We start from the raw sequence: 13,496 nt of genomic DNA, 5'->3' as shown, positions 1-13,496 counted from the left end.
TAGAAAGTCCTGTCCGAGTTAATATTGGACATAGTTGGACATCGGTGGCTTTGTAGTTAGAGAAACATTAAGTTGTCAAGAAATCCCTAAAGATCCCGTTAGAAAGTCCAGGGAATGACGCAGGACTGTGAATTTATGTCTTTGCTAACAGCAGGGAAATTCCCCCAGCGGCTGCCGGCCGGGTCACGTGCGCTTGCTACCTATTTGCAGGGTCTCTCGAGAAGGGCCCCGGGGTCCGAAATAGCTGCGCCCTGAGCTGGCTTGATTTACGTTCGGAAAAAAAAAAGGGAAGACACTGACGGGGAAACAAACGACGAGAGAGAGAGAGATTGATATTTGGGGGTGGGGGAAGCAGAGACTGGTGGCATTGAGAGCGAGGTGAAGGAAAAGAAAGTTTGTTATTCAATGCAACTCACGTTTTCTGTTTGATTTCATGTTCTCAAATATCAAATAAAACAAATAAAACAACCAAAACCGCTCTCAGTGCTTATTCCGTAAACATAAACGAGACAAACTTTTAATCAGTGCCATTTAACACATAGAAAAAGCCACATTTATTCCCCATTTAATCTCAATCACCATTAATTTAGATTATTTGGCAAAGGCCTGGTGCATTTTCTGGTGCTGGGAAAGATATAACTGACATATCAATCAATGTATTCATGTTTTATTTATTATTAATTAAAGTTAAAATTCGCACAATACAACTATTCCAATGAATGAAAAAGGGGTCAAATGGGGCGTCACATCCAGCTTAAAGGACACATACTTTGCAAAATTGCCTTTTTTCAGCTCTGATCGTCTTGTTTTTAGTAAGTTCTGTCTGTTATTGCCCTTTTTCTTCTGACTGCGTGTAGATTCTGGATCCGATAGCACGCCTAACTCGACCCACGTCGTTAAATTTAAAAGTCAATATAGTTTATATTTGCTTTAAATGTCGGAACTATTTTAATACTGTAATAAAAGTCTCATTGAAGGAGCGAGTGGAAGAGACGACTTTTTTATTGCTTGATTTGGTTTAATCGCCTTTAAATGTTATTTTTGAATCTGTCTTGTCTAAACTTGTGTGTCATAACTAATAGTTTGTCCGCTGTAAACAGGAAGAAGTCACCAGTGGGACTTAAATATAACAACAAACGAATTAACGACCTGTTTTTCCCGTCATGCGTCCATTATAAATATGTAAACGGGGATTTTTTTTTCCTTTCCCCGTGCCCTCGGGTGCATTCATTGATAAGATTAGCCTCGGCATGACACGACAATTTCTGGCGTGTTCAGATGTAAATTCCCAAGACTGCCAAGCCCGACAGCGCTAGTGTTTGTTGACGCCGCTCAACTTTCTGGTTCAAACCTCAACGACAGGTGCAGATAGCGGGAAACGGTCCAATGTTTTTTTTGTTTCTGTGTTTACGATTTATTACCGGCATTACTTTGAATTCCCGCTGCTTTCCGAGTTAGTGTTATTCATTAAGCTTTGTGTCGTCATAAAATCGACACGTCATTTTGGCTAATAATGTCCAGTAATGGCCCCGAGGCCTGTGCGGGGCATGTGCTGGCATGCGTTTAGTGCTTTGTTTTGTTAGAGCAAATGGGACGCTTATAGTTATTGTCTTCCTCCTGGAGTCTGGATGAAGGCTGAGTAAGAACAAAGAAAAATACACTCGATAAAGGTCCAAAAATGTGCACAAAATATACAGTGTTTTTCAAAGTTTTGGCCGGGGTGCGTCTTATACTTATATTTATACTTATATACTTATACTCCAGAGCGACTTATATGTGATATTATTTGTTATTCTCACACTTGCAACTGCATTTCATACTCCAGTGCAACTTGTATATGTTTTTTTCTTCTCCGTTATGCATTTTTTGGCTGGTGCGACTTCTACTGCAGTGCGACTTATAGTCCGGAAAATACGGTAACCAGTTGCGTAGATTAAAGACGTTTTTTTTACGTGTATTCAATTAAAACTGTTTTTGTTTTTTTGCTTGCTTGGTTTGACAATAAACGGTATAGTTCATAAGTATACCAAAAAAAATTAACCAAATAAAATGCCAAAGTTGATTTTAGATTTAGAAAAGCTTGAAGTGCCGTTGGGCTGGATTCATGTTGTTCAGCAGTTTTTTTTGAGCCACAAAACTCTCATTAGTTTAGTTTAGTCTTTATTTGAAGAAACTAAGACATTAAGCTCATAAAAACAAGCATCTGCAGCGCTGTAGTAGACTAAAGACTGAGAATAAACCCTGATGCCCCGCCTTTTACTCCCAGTGACCCTCATTTTTCACAGGGATGAATCAGAAGCTAGTCTTAAGTAAAAATCTAATTATTTTCTGGTTAATACAGATGGAAGAGAACACTTTATGGATGCTATTACTGTGCCGTCCCTTTGCTAAACTTCACATTTTGTAGTTTAGTTTGACCTCTTTTCTAAGAATCTTTTGGAACGTCTGGATTGTTCAAGGAAAAGGAGCTGTAGCTCTGGCATAATCTCTCAAAACTAATCTCTGATCCGACCAAATGTCTCTAACAAACTGCGTCACAACTGATTACAATCTCACACAAATTCTTTCATTCAAAAAAAAAAGAGTATTAGTACAGAACAATTCTAGAAAACCTTTTTTATTTACATGTTAAACGGCAGAATCAAATCCAGAGTTGTTTTATAATAATGTAAAATGCATTGTAAACTAATACAAATTGTGTCGACTAATAACACCATCCACCAGTTAATTGTCTCTCAATGGTTAAAAACTGACTAAAACGCACATGTCTTTATAATGAGTTATTTTAGTATTGTAGCTAAATTATAAAAAAGTCCCAAAAAACACAGCAATTAGACATATAAACGATCAAATAACCAATACATAAACGTCCTTTGACTTTACTGTAAACGTTGTAGTGTTCTTATCATTTCATCCACAGCCCGTTGTTACCTTAACTCAGGAGGTATTTTAAAACTTGTACGAAGCAGAGGGCCGCAAACAACCCGACAATGTTGAATTTATCGAATGACAATTTAACATTTTTCATTCGATAAAATATGGCATTGGACATACCATATTGTCTGGACTATAAGTCGCACCGGAGTAGAAGTCGCACCAGCCAAAAAATGCATAATGGAGAAGAAAAAAACATATAAGTCGCACTGGAGTATGAAATGCAGTTGCAAGTGTGAAAATAACAAATAATATCACACATGTCGCTCCGGAGTATGAGTATAGGTATAAGTATAAATATAACTAAGTCGCACCCCGGCCAAAACTATGAAAAAAGATGCAACTTGTAGTCCGGAAAATGCGGTAGTTACAATGAGCCACACCTTTTTAATAATATTAGGATAGTGTATCATAAAATTTTAAAGTAAAAAGTACTACTATTTGTTGTTTTGACCAACTTAGCAGGAAGCCGGAGGCCAACAAAAATTGGTCTGAGGCCGCATTTGGCCCCCGGGCCGTAGCTTGGACATGCCTGCCTTAAATACTTACATAACTAGTTTTGTGTAGTGTCCCGCATCCACTCATTTTCCATCATAGCGACGGAGAGCGTAAATAACATGACCTAAGTCTTTGTGGGGCTGACGGTCCAAAGCTCCAGAGAAAGCGAGGCCTCTTTTCGAAGCGATCCCGGCCTCCCGAGAGGTCATTAGGTCGGTATCATCGCCGTGACGCATGAGGGCTAAATGTGTCCCATGGCAAAGTGGATAGTAACGCATCCACGGGGCCACAACAGCAGTGTCAACCAGAGCTGCTTTGTTTGGCTCACTTAAACACACACACGCACGCACGCACGCACAGACAGACATACGCACAGACACACAGACACACACACACACATACACACACACACAGACACAGACAGACACGCACAGACACGCACACACACACACACACACACAGACAGACACACGCAGACACGCACACAGACAGACACGCACAGACAGACACGCACAGACAGACACGCACAGACAGACACGCACACACAGACACGCACACACAGACACGCACACACAGACACACATACAGACACACACACACACACATACGCACAGACACACACACAGACACACACACACACACACACACAGACAAACACACGCATACACACACACACACAGACACGCACACACAGACACGCACACACACACACACACACACAGACAGACACACGCACACACAGACACGCACACACACACACAGACACGCACACACAGACACGCACACACAGACACGCACACACACACACAGACACGCACACACAGACACGCACACACAGACACGCACACACAGACACACAGACACGCACACACAGACACGCACACACAGACACGCACACACAGACACAGACACACGCACACACACACACGCACACAGACACGCACACAGACACACACGCACAGACACACGTCCTCATTCAAACTGTCAAAGTGGGAAAGTTTGCGAAACCGAAATTGGCGATAATGAAGGTGTTTTGTTTGTGTTGTTTGTGCAGCCCGACGGAGAGAGAGCGAACGGAGCGTCTGATCAAGATGAGGCTCAGGGAAATCATGATGCAGAAAGACCTGGAGAACGTCACCTGTAAAGAGGTAAAGACTTTGTATGTGACTTTAAAAACCATCACAGCACACGGCATTGGCACGACATGTGATTCGAGTGACAGAATATGGCTTCCTCTTTGTATCTGTGAGCGGGAAGGGTTTATTAAGTATCATTTTGGCCGCAGAGTTGATTCGTTAGAAGCAGGAAACGGTGGCGTTCCTTCTTTGTAACGTCACAATGAATTCAGGAAGTCTTTGTTCCATTGGCAGAGTCGTAGGGCTGTAGATTCTTGGTTTACGACTTTTAAAGGGGATAACGGCAGAAAAGCAGGAAATATTGAGAGGATTTGGGAGTAAATCAAGACTTTAATCAGAATTTGTCTTTAGTGTTTCATGTTTGGATTTTTTAATGTTTTTTTGCTGTTTGGGTCATCTACAGAGATCATATTAATAGTTATTATTACCGTATTTTCCGCACAAAAGGCGCACTGGATTATAAGGCGGACTGTCGATGAATGGTCTATTTTTGATAATTGTTCATATATAAGACAAAACGTGTAACACACAAAATCACCTCAAAGTCAGTAAGCACAACCAGAATTAATCCATATATAAGGCGCACTGGATTATAAATCGTTTTTTGAGAAAATTAAAGGCTTTTAAGTGCGCCTTATAGTGCAGAGAATACGGTAATGGAGCTTTTGCCAAACCCCCTTTTTAGTCGAATAATGTATTGGTAAAGCGTGTGTTTACAGCCTCACATAACTGTTCCTATCAACTATTATGCACTCATAAACTCTATAATAAATGAATACAGGACTTGGAATCCAAAAACATGGCCCAAAGTTGAAGAGTCTGAACATTTCCATGAGTCTCTTAGTCTCCGTGGTTACCATCTGTCAAACGTGGTCCTCAAAAGGCTTTCTCTCTCCTCCAGATCCGCACAGAGCTGGAGATGCAAATGGTGTGTAATCTGCGCGAGTTCAAGGGTTTCATCGACAACGAGATGATCGTGATCCTGGGGCAGATGGACAGCCCCACGGAGATCTTTGACCATGTTTTTCTGGTAAGCAGCAGAAGAAGAAGAAAAAGAAGAAGAGTCTCGTTTCTAATCTGCTCTGATTAGATTATAACATCACGTTCGATAAAGGCCTGCGCTCCCCTGACGATAAAACCAACCGTCCACCTACATTTGGGACACGGTTTTCCTCCTCTTTTTGGTCTGGAGAACTGTGATCAGGTTTAGCTCTGCAGGATGTCACAACCTCACGATATTATGACCATTTTGACAATTATTGACACAAAGTGAAAAAGGTGAAATCCTTGATTCTGATACCGTTCTGACCAGCTTTAAGAAGTCAAACTTTCTGAATGTAAAAGTAATATGTTGTGATATAAACAGCCGCCTGAAAAGCACTAAACTATTTTGAAGTCCAGATTGAATTGACTCAATTTTGCTTCTAAAATAGTCACTATAATTATGATTTTGACTTATGATTGTGTTGTCCTGAATAATTATGAACCGCATCATCTTGACATCCCTAGTTGTCAAGATGTTTTTATATTTATATTTTGCAGTTCAAGATGATTTTTTTATTATTATTAATTAAAAATAAAATGATACTTTGGTCATGTATGTGATTTATTGACAATTGATTTAATGCAAACAAATCTGAACTGCAAATATTGATTGATTTTGACTTTTCATTAGCTTGTCGTTATCTTGTCATTATCTTATCTTGTTATCTTGTCTTTTTCTTGTCTTTATCTTGTCTTTATCTTGTCATTTTCTTGTTATCTTGTCTTTATCTTGTCGTTATTTTGTCTTTCTTGTCTTGATCCTGTCTTTTGTCTTGTATTTTTCTTGTACCTGTCTTGATCCTGTCTTTTTCTTGTACCTGTCTTGATCCTGTCTTGATCCTGTCTTTTTCTTGTACTTGTCTTGATCCTGTCTTGATCCTGTCTTGATCCTGTCTTGATCCTGTCTTGATCCTGTCTTGATCCTGTCTTGATACTGTCTTGATACTGTCTTGTCCCTGTCTCCAGGGCTCAGAGTGGAACGCCTCTAACCTGGACGAGCTGCAGAACAGCGGGTAAGTTCAATACGCTCATAACTCTGGACTCCACCGTAGCATTAAATGAGTTTCTCGCACCGCTGAGTCTGCAGCCAGGACTTTAATCACCAGAAGATTCAGTGGTGGTTTTCTCAACCCGTCTCCTTCCTCTGTCCTTCACCTCAGGGTGCAGTACATCCTGAACGTGACCAGAGAGATAGACAACTTTTTCCCGGGACTGTTTGAATACCACAACATCCGAGTTTACGACGAAGAGGCCACAAATCTGCTGGAATACTGGAACGAGACCTACAAGTTCATCACCAAAGCCAAGTGGGTATTTTGAGCCACTTTGTTATACTCATGAACGAATAATGCTGTTTAATCATTTCACCTCATCGCGTACAAAGTAACAACCTGGAAAAACGATTAATAACATTGTACTCAGGGTTTGTGTTACTTTATATTACAGGTTTGTTTACATGTGTGTGTTACCATGTGAAGTGTGAACCTAAAACGTGTGTGTTACCATGTGAAGTGTGAACCTAAAACGTGTGTGTTACCATGTGAACCGTGAAACTAAAACGTGTGTGTTACCATGTGAAGTGTGAACCTAAAACGTGTGTGTTACCATGTGAAGTGTGAACCTAAAACGTGTGTGTTACCATGTGAAGTGTGAACCTAAAACGTGTGTGTTACCATGTGAAGTGTGAACCTAAAACGTGTGTTACCATGTGAAGTGTGAACCTAAAACGTGTGTGTTACCATGTGAAGTGTGAACCTAAAACGTGTGTGTTACCATGTGAAGTGTGAACCTAAAACGTGTGTGTTACCATGTGAAGTGTGAACCGAAAACGTGTGTGTTACCATGTGAAGTGTGAACCTAAAACGTGTGTGTTACCATGTGAAGTGTGAACCTAAAACGTGTGTGTTACCATGTGAAGTGTGAACCTAAAACGTGTGTTACCATGTGAAGTGTGAACCTAAAACGTGTGTGTTACCATGTGAAGTGTGAACCTAAAACGTGTGTGTTACCATGTGAAGTGTGAACCTAAAACGTGTGTGTTACCATGTGAAGTGTGAACCTAAAACGTGTGTGTTACCATGTGAAGTGTGAACCTAAAACGTGTGTGTTACCATGTGAAGTGTGAACCTAAAACGTGTGTGTTACCATGTGAAGTGTGAACCGAAAACGTGTGTGTTACCATGTGAAGTGTGAACCGAAAACGTGTGTGTTACCATGTGAAGTGTGAACCTAAAACGTGTGTGTTACCATGTGAAGTGTGAACCTAAAACGTGTGTGTTACCATGTGAAGTGTGAACCTAAAACGTGTGTGTTACCATGTGAAGTGTGAACCTAAAACGTGTGTGTTACCATGTGAAGTGTGAACCGAAAACGTGTGTGTTACCATGTGAAGTGTGAACCTAAAACGTGTGTGTTACCATGTGAAGTGTGAACCTAAAACGTGTGTGTTACCATGTGAAGTGTGAACCTAAAACGTGTGTGTTACCATGTGAAGTGTGAACCTAAAACGTGTGTGTTACCATGTGAAGTGTGAACCTAAAACGTGTGTGTTACCATGTGAAGTGTGAACCTAAAACGTGTGTGTTACCATGTGAAGTGTGAACCTAAAACGTGTGTGTTACCATGTGAAGTGTGAACCTAAAACGTGTGTAGAAGTGCATTTGACATGGATTTTGGTTTACATTTCCCCGTCTTTAAGTCAGTGTTTTTCTGTGAATGTTATTTGTGATTTTGCCGTTATAGTCGTGCGTAGTTACCAGCTTTTTTTGAGCTTTTAACCATATTATAACATTGTTCCCTCATCAAAAACATACCCGGGGTTGTGTTTAGCTTCTTCCACGCTTGTTTGATGAATCCGGTTTAATAAGTCCTCTTCCCTCTGAGCCTCAGAAAACACTCAGTTTCAAAATTCCCAGTTTCGTGAGCTCTCAGATCTTCTGCTCGCTCTATAAATCATCTCCAGACTGTTTCTGAGCATTTCTGCCGTCAAATCCTGTTCGTTATGCACTCGCAATCCGGTGTCCAGATGACTACACTTGAATATTTTTCTACGAGGGAACTCTCCTGGACGAATGAGGGATTACACCGACTCCAAAGCCAATAACTATTGAAATAATAGAGAATATAATGTCCTAAAATCCTTGCTATTCTTGTGTCTTGCAGAAAAGCCGGTGCCAAGTGTCTGGTTCACTGTAAGATGGGCATCAGCCGCTCGGCCTCCACGGTGATCGCGTACGCCATGAAGGAGTACGGCTGGAACCTGGACACGGCCCTGGACTTCGTCAAAGACAAACGCTCCGTCACCAAACCCAATCCCTCCTTCATGAAGCAGCTCGAGGAGTACCAGGGAATACTGCTCGCCAGGTACGCGTCTGTCATTTAAATATGTCATATCATCAAACTGGAGGGCAACAATCACCGTATTCAAATGTAGTTGGTTCAAAATTGAATGAAATTGTCTCGTACAATAGGAAAAAAATGGCTGACTTGTTGATTACTAAAATAATTGTCAGTTGCAGTCGTAGTATTTAACGTAAACTATCCAAACTTACTTTATCAAATGATCTGCGACTTGTTGTTTGGCCGTTATATTCTCACCTCGCCCCGTCTCTCGTTTCCCGCAGCAAACAGCGCCACAACAAACTCTGGCGTTCCCACTCGGACAGTGACCTCTCCGACCGCTCCGACCCGTCCTGCAAAGCCCCGTCGCAAACCCTGATGCGCGCCGACTCGCACAACAACAACAGCATCGCCTCCTCGCCCTCCTTGCATCACTTCCTGGGCGTGGCCGTCTTCCAGGCGCTCACCTCCGACCCTGTGAGCTCCTCGCCTTCATCCCCTTCCTCCCCTTCCTCCTCTCCCGACTCCAGCGACGGGGGAGACTCGCCGTCGCGCGAGGAGGAGGACGTGCGCGCTGTCCCGGCGAGGCTGCCCCGACCGCGGGCTGCCACGGTCATCCCGGAGGAGCGCGCGGACAGTTCGGCTCGAGTCGCCGTAACTGTGCCCGTAGCTCTACCTCACCCGCCGCCTTCCATCCACATACTTCCCTCGACTCCCACGATGCCACACGCCCAGCTAGCCACGTCGCAACTCGCCAACTCAGTGCCTGAACTCAAACTGTCCCTGGATTTGCCTGAAAAAAGCAGCTCCGACGACGCATCTTTGCCGACGTTGGCGTCTACGGATACAGATATACAAGATTTATCCGATTTGACGAGTGAGAAAACGACCCCTCTGACCCCGAACGTCCCCGAATCTGTCATTTGTCCCATTCAAAGTGACGATAACAACAACCCGAGAAGTCTGGACGTGGAAAGCGCGTTGGAAAGTCGGGGCGAGGCAGACGGGTCGGCCGCACGCAGCACGGACAGTATCGACTTCTTCAGCGCCAGAGAGAAGTTCTTGGGACTGGCTCAAGATGGAAAAGCTCAGAAGCAAACGGAGCAGGGGCCAAACGCCGCGCCCCCGTCGCCAAACGCCGCGCCCCCGTCGCCAAACGCCGCGCCCCCGTCGCCAAACGCCGCGCCCCCGTCGCCAAACGCCGCGCCCCCGTCGCCAAACGCCGCGCCCCCGTCGCCAAACGCCGCGCCCCCGTCGCCAAACGCCGCGCCCCCGTCGCCTGCAGCGGAGGAAAACAAAGAGACGGTTGCCAATGACGACGATAAACCTGAGAAGGAGGACGGAAAGGTGAATATGCGGTTTAATGCAATAGAAGCGATTCAGTTTAGTTTTGTGAAAAGGTTTCAGTTTGTGTTCTTCAGTGGGAAGTTTCGTAATGTGTAAATCAATGATAAAACAATATGCAGTACAAAAATCCTTGAGTGCAGTCTTAATATTTACATATGCAAACAACACACTTTTAAAATTGCAGTTTTATTTATTTCTGTTGAGCATCTTTATTTATTTTTACATATTTTTCAATTTTTTTTTTATTTTTTTTTTTTATTTGAATCATAACATTATACAATATTAGCACTAGGGATGTTACAATATCAAATTTGACTGTTTTGATTTAACGATTATTCATGATTATTGGAACATGACAAAATAAAAGTGAAATCCTTAATTTTCTTTCGTTCTAATACATCAATGTTACATAAATACTGCACCAGCTTTATGAAATCAAACTTTCTGAATGCAAAAGTAAAGTTGGTGTCACATAAAACTTTACATGTGGGTGTACTTTTTGATTGAATAGAAATTACATAATTTTGCTTCTAAAATAGTATTATTATATTGGACCTGGATAATCACGATGATCGATTTAACCGGTTAATCTTGACGTTCCATAATTAGCACCTAATATAATGTTGTAATAGTATAACAAAGTATAAGCGCCTACGTTTGAAACCACTCCTGGACGAATGAGGCATTTCGCATTCTTGTAAAAACACGATATTACATGTTATAAATGGTCTAATCTTGTGTTTTTCTTCCCTCGTCCCTACCAGCCTGACGACGGTCCCGACGCCTCATCTCTGCCCGACAACTGCGTCTCCGTCCGCCACATCGTCACCGAGATCGAAGCCATAACGCACCCAGCACCTTCCCCGCCGACGATCGCCACCTCGACCTCCGCCCCCGCCCTGCAGCTCCCTCTCCCAGAACCTCCCCTCGACCCGGCCCCCGCCAGCCCCCCGACCACCCTTCACCCCGCCCCCTCCACGTTGTCCGGCGAGTGGCCGGTCGGATCCGTGCGGCGAGCCACGAAGCAGCTGGAGCAGAAGCTCAAGCGGGAGATGCTGGCGGCGAGTCCGCGCTCGCCGCTACATTCGCCCAGCAGTGAAACCTCGCCCGTGCGCCCTCTACTGGACACATTGAGACGGGACCATACTCAGGGAGAAGGAGAATCGCCAGAAAATGGTGACGAAAAACACGTACAAATACTTGACGACTCTGACTTTGTTAATTCAAGTTGTAGCCAAGATTCGGGTGCCGCGCTTGCATCTACTGAACGCCAAACGGAGATATCGCCATCGTTACATACCTCAACCCCATCGCAGAGACTGTGCACGAGCAGCCAGGACGCAGCACCCAGAAACGTGACTCTGGACGGGGCGACTGCGCAGGAGTCGGACGCGGACGAAAAGCGTTTGTGTGTGTCGCGGTGCAGTCCCGATTGCGAAGCCCAAAAGCGGTTAGCGCGGGGCAGTCAGGAGCTGGAGAGAATACAGCAAACCCTAAAAGAGCTGCAAGCGTTTCTTTACGACGGGCTGAACCTGCAGCTCTCGGACACAATGGACACGGACGTTTGTAAAGAGCCTCATAGTCATTCGAGTTTCGACGTCGTGGAGAGTGTTAAGGAGGAAACGGCGTCGGACTGCGCGCGCCGGCATCGAGCGGTCGAGCTGGAGGCGAGGCTGCGCCAGGCCGGGCTGACCCCGCCGTCGCTGATGAAACGCTCGGCATCGTTGGCCAAACTGGACTCTCTGGAGCTCTCCGCGGACGATTTGCACGACCTGGACCTGACGTCGCACACGAAGACGCCGCCGTCGTCGTCGCACTCCGGGAAATCCCAGCCGCGCACCGACGACTCCTGGAAGAAAAAGCAGAAGGTCCGGGCGCGTACCTCGAGTCCCGGCGACGTACCTCTCGCGCCCGACCAAAGCGAGTCCCGCCGCCAAAAGGGGGAGGACGTAGGCGACGGGGCGGAGCGTGCACAGAAACAGGGAAGGGGACACTCGACCTCTGCCAGGCGTTCTCGCAAAACGTCCTCCGACAAAAAGCACCGGGCCGTCACTGTGCTGTACAACACCATGTGACACCGAGACCGGACTCGCCAATAACTGGATCGGCGTGCATGTAGAAACGGATGCATGTAAAACCACTGGATGTGCTAAATAAACTGGATTTCAGGTTGTAATATGAACGTCTAAAGACCTAGTCATATTCTGCATTATCACTGTATGTATGTTCTCAATGTTCTTGTCGTCGATGTCGTTTCTCGGCGCGCGGCGCTCGTTGCCTCTCTCAGACAGGGCGCTCTCTCAAAACATGCACTTTATATTCTTTTCGGATGTTTTTTGTTGTTCTTTTTATTTGCCGTTTCTTATCCGGAGTATTCTTTGCACTGAACTCGGTCGGGGCCGAGCGGTCCCGTCTCCCGTTCAGAGTTTTAAACCAGGACAAAAGCTGACATGTTGTTTCTTAATAAAGGGGCTTTAGCAATGTCCAAAGCGTTTGCCTGTGTCTTTTCTTGCACCGCGTTTGTTTCTCCAGAAGGAAAGCCTGGCGTTCTCTTCCACTTAAACGAGACTACAACGCCCTGGTGGTGGAAGCGTCTCATTACACTTGTGTTTGACCAGCCACAATGGGAGAAGAGAGATGAGCAGAGGATTTAAATGAGTGAAGTGTTATGACGTATTATAGTATTTTACCATCACAAGCTACAGTATAAAACACACTCTCACTCTTGTGCTGCTCCTGTTCAGTTGTTTATAAATTAGAAAATGATTAAATTATGTCGAGCAATTTGATTATAAACTTAATGTGATGAATTGTAAGTTTTGTGAATATTTTTATTTTATTAGAAAACTCTTAATTTTAAACATGCCTTATGATATATTTTACAGTTATTATTATTCATTGGTGTAAGTTGCATCTTACTACCGAAGCAAGTTCCTGGTTTGTACATTTTCTAAACTGACGATTGCAATTCTGATTCTAACAATTATTGAAAAATATAGGCTCAGTTCATTGGCCAACATGTTCCATATATAATTAGACCAACTTTACGGTTTGTTAATAGATGTTTTCCACTTACGTAGCATTAATAATAAAAATATAGTTAGATTTTTTCCCCCTGAAAATGACTTTTATGAATCAGCCTCAGTTCTGTCTTGATTCTGAGTCCATCTAGTGGCCACAGCGAGTACTGCACGTTCG

General features: G+C 43.9%; 1 protein-coding gene across 2 annotated transcripts in view; it reads left to right on the top strand.

Moving 5' to 3' along the window:
* Positions 1-12,781, top strand: part of ssh2a (slingshot protein phosphatase 2a) — an 81,118-nt gene extending 68,337 nt beyond the window's left edge. For both annotated transcript variants that reach the window (XM_072455004.1, XM_072454999.1), the window contains 7 exons: positions 4,487-4,580; positions 5,470-5,598; positions 6,579-6,625; positions 6,773-6,919; positions 8,775-8,975; positions 9,236-10,298; positions 11,063-12,781. In XM_072455004.1, the coding sequence (XP_072311105.1) occupies positions 4,487-4,580; positions 5,470-5,598; positions 6,579-6,625; positions 6,773-6,919; positions 8,775-8,975; positions 9,236-10,298; positions 11,063-12,373 (2,992 nt within the window). In that variant the 3' untranslated portion in view covers positions 12,374-12,781. The remainder of the gene's footprint in view (positions 1-4,486; positions 4,581-5,469; positions 5,599-6,578; positions 6,626-6,772; positions 6,920-8,774; positions 8,976-9,235; positions 10,299-11,062) is intronic.
* Positions 12,782-13,496: the final 715 nt, after the last annotated feature.

This window comes from Eucyclogobius newberryi, unplaced genomic scaffold, assembly GCF_026437365.1.
Source record: "Eucyclogobius newberryi isolate DKJ021-1_F unplaced genomic scaffold, fEucNew1.0.hap1 SCAF_10, whole genome shotgun sequence".
NCBI classification, from domain to species: domain Eukaryota; kingdom Metazoa; phylum Chordata; class Actinopteri; order Gobiiformes; family Gobiidae; genus Eucyclogobius; species Eucyclogobius newberryi.
The sequence above is the reverse complement of the archived record's forward strand: the minus strand, read 5'-3'. Positions and strand labels throughout refer to the sequence as shown.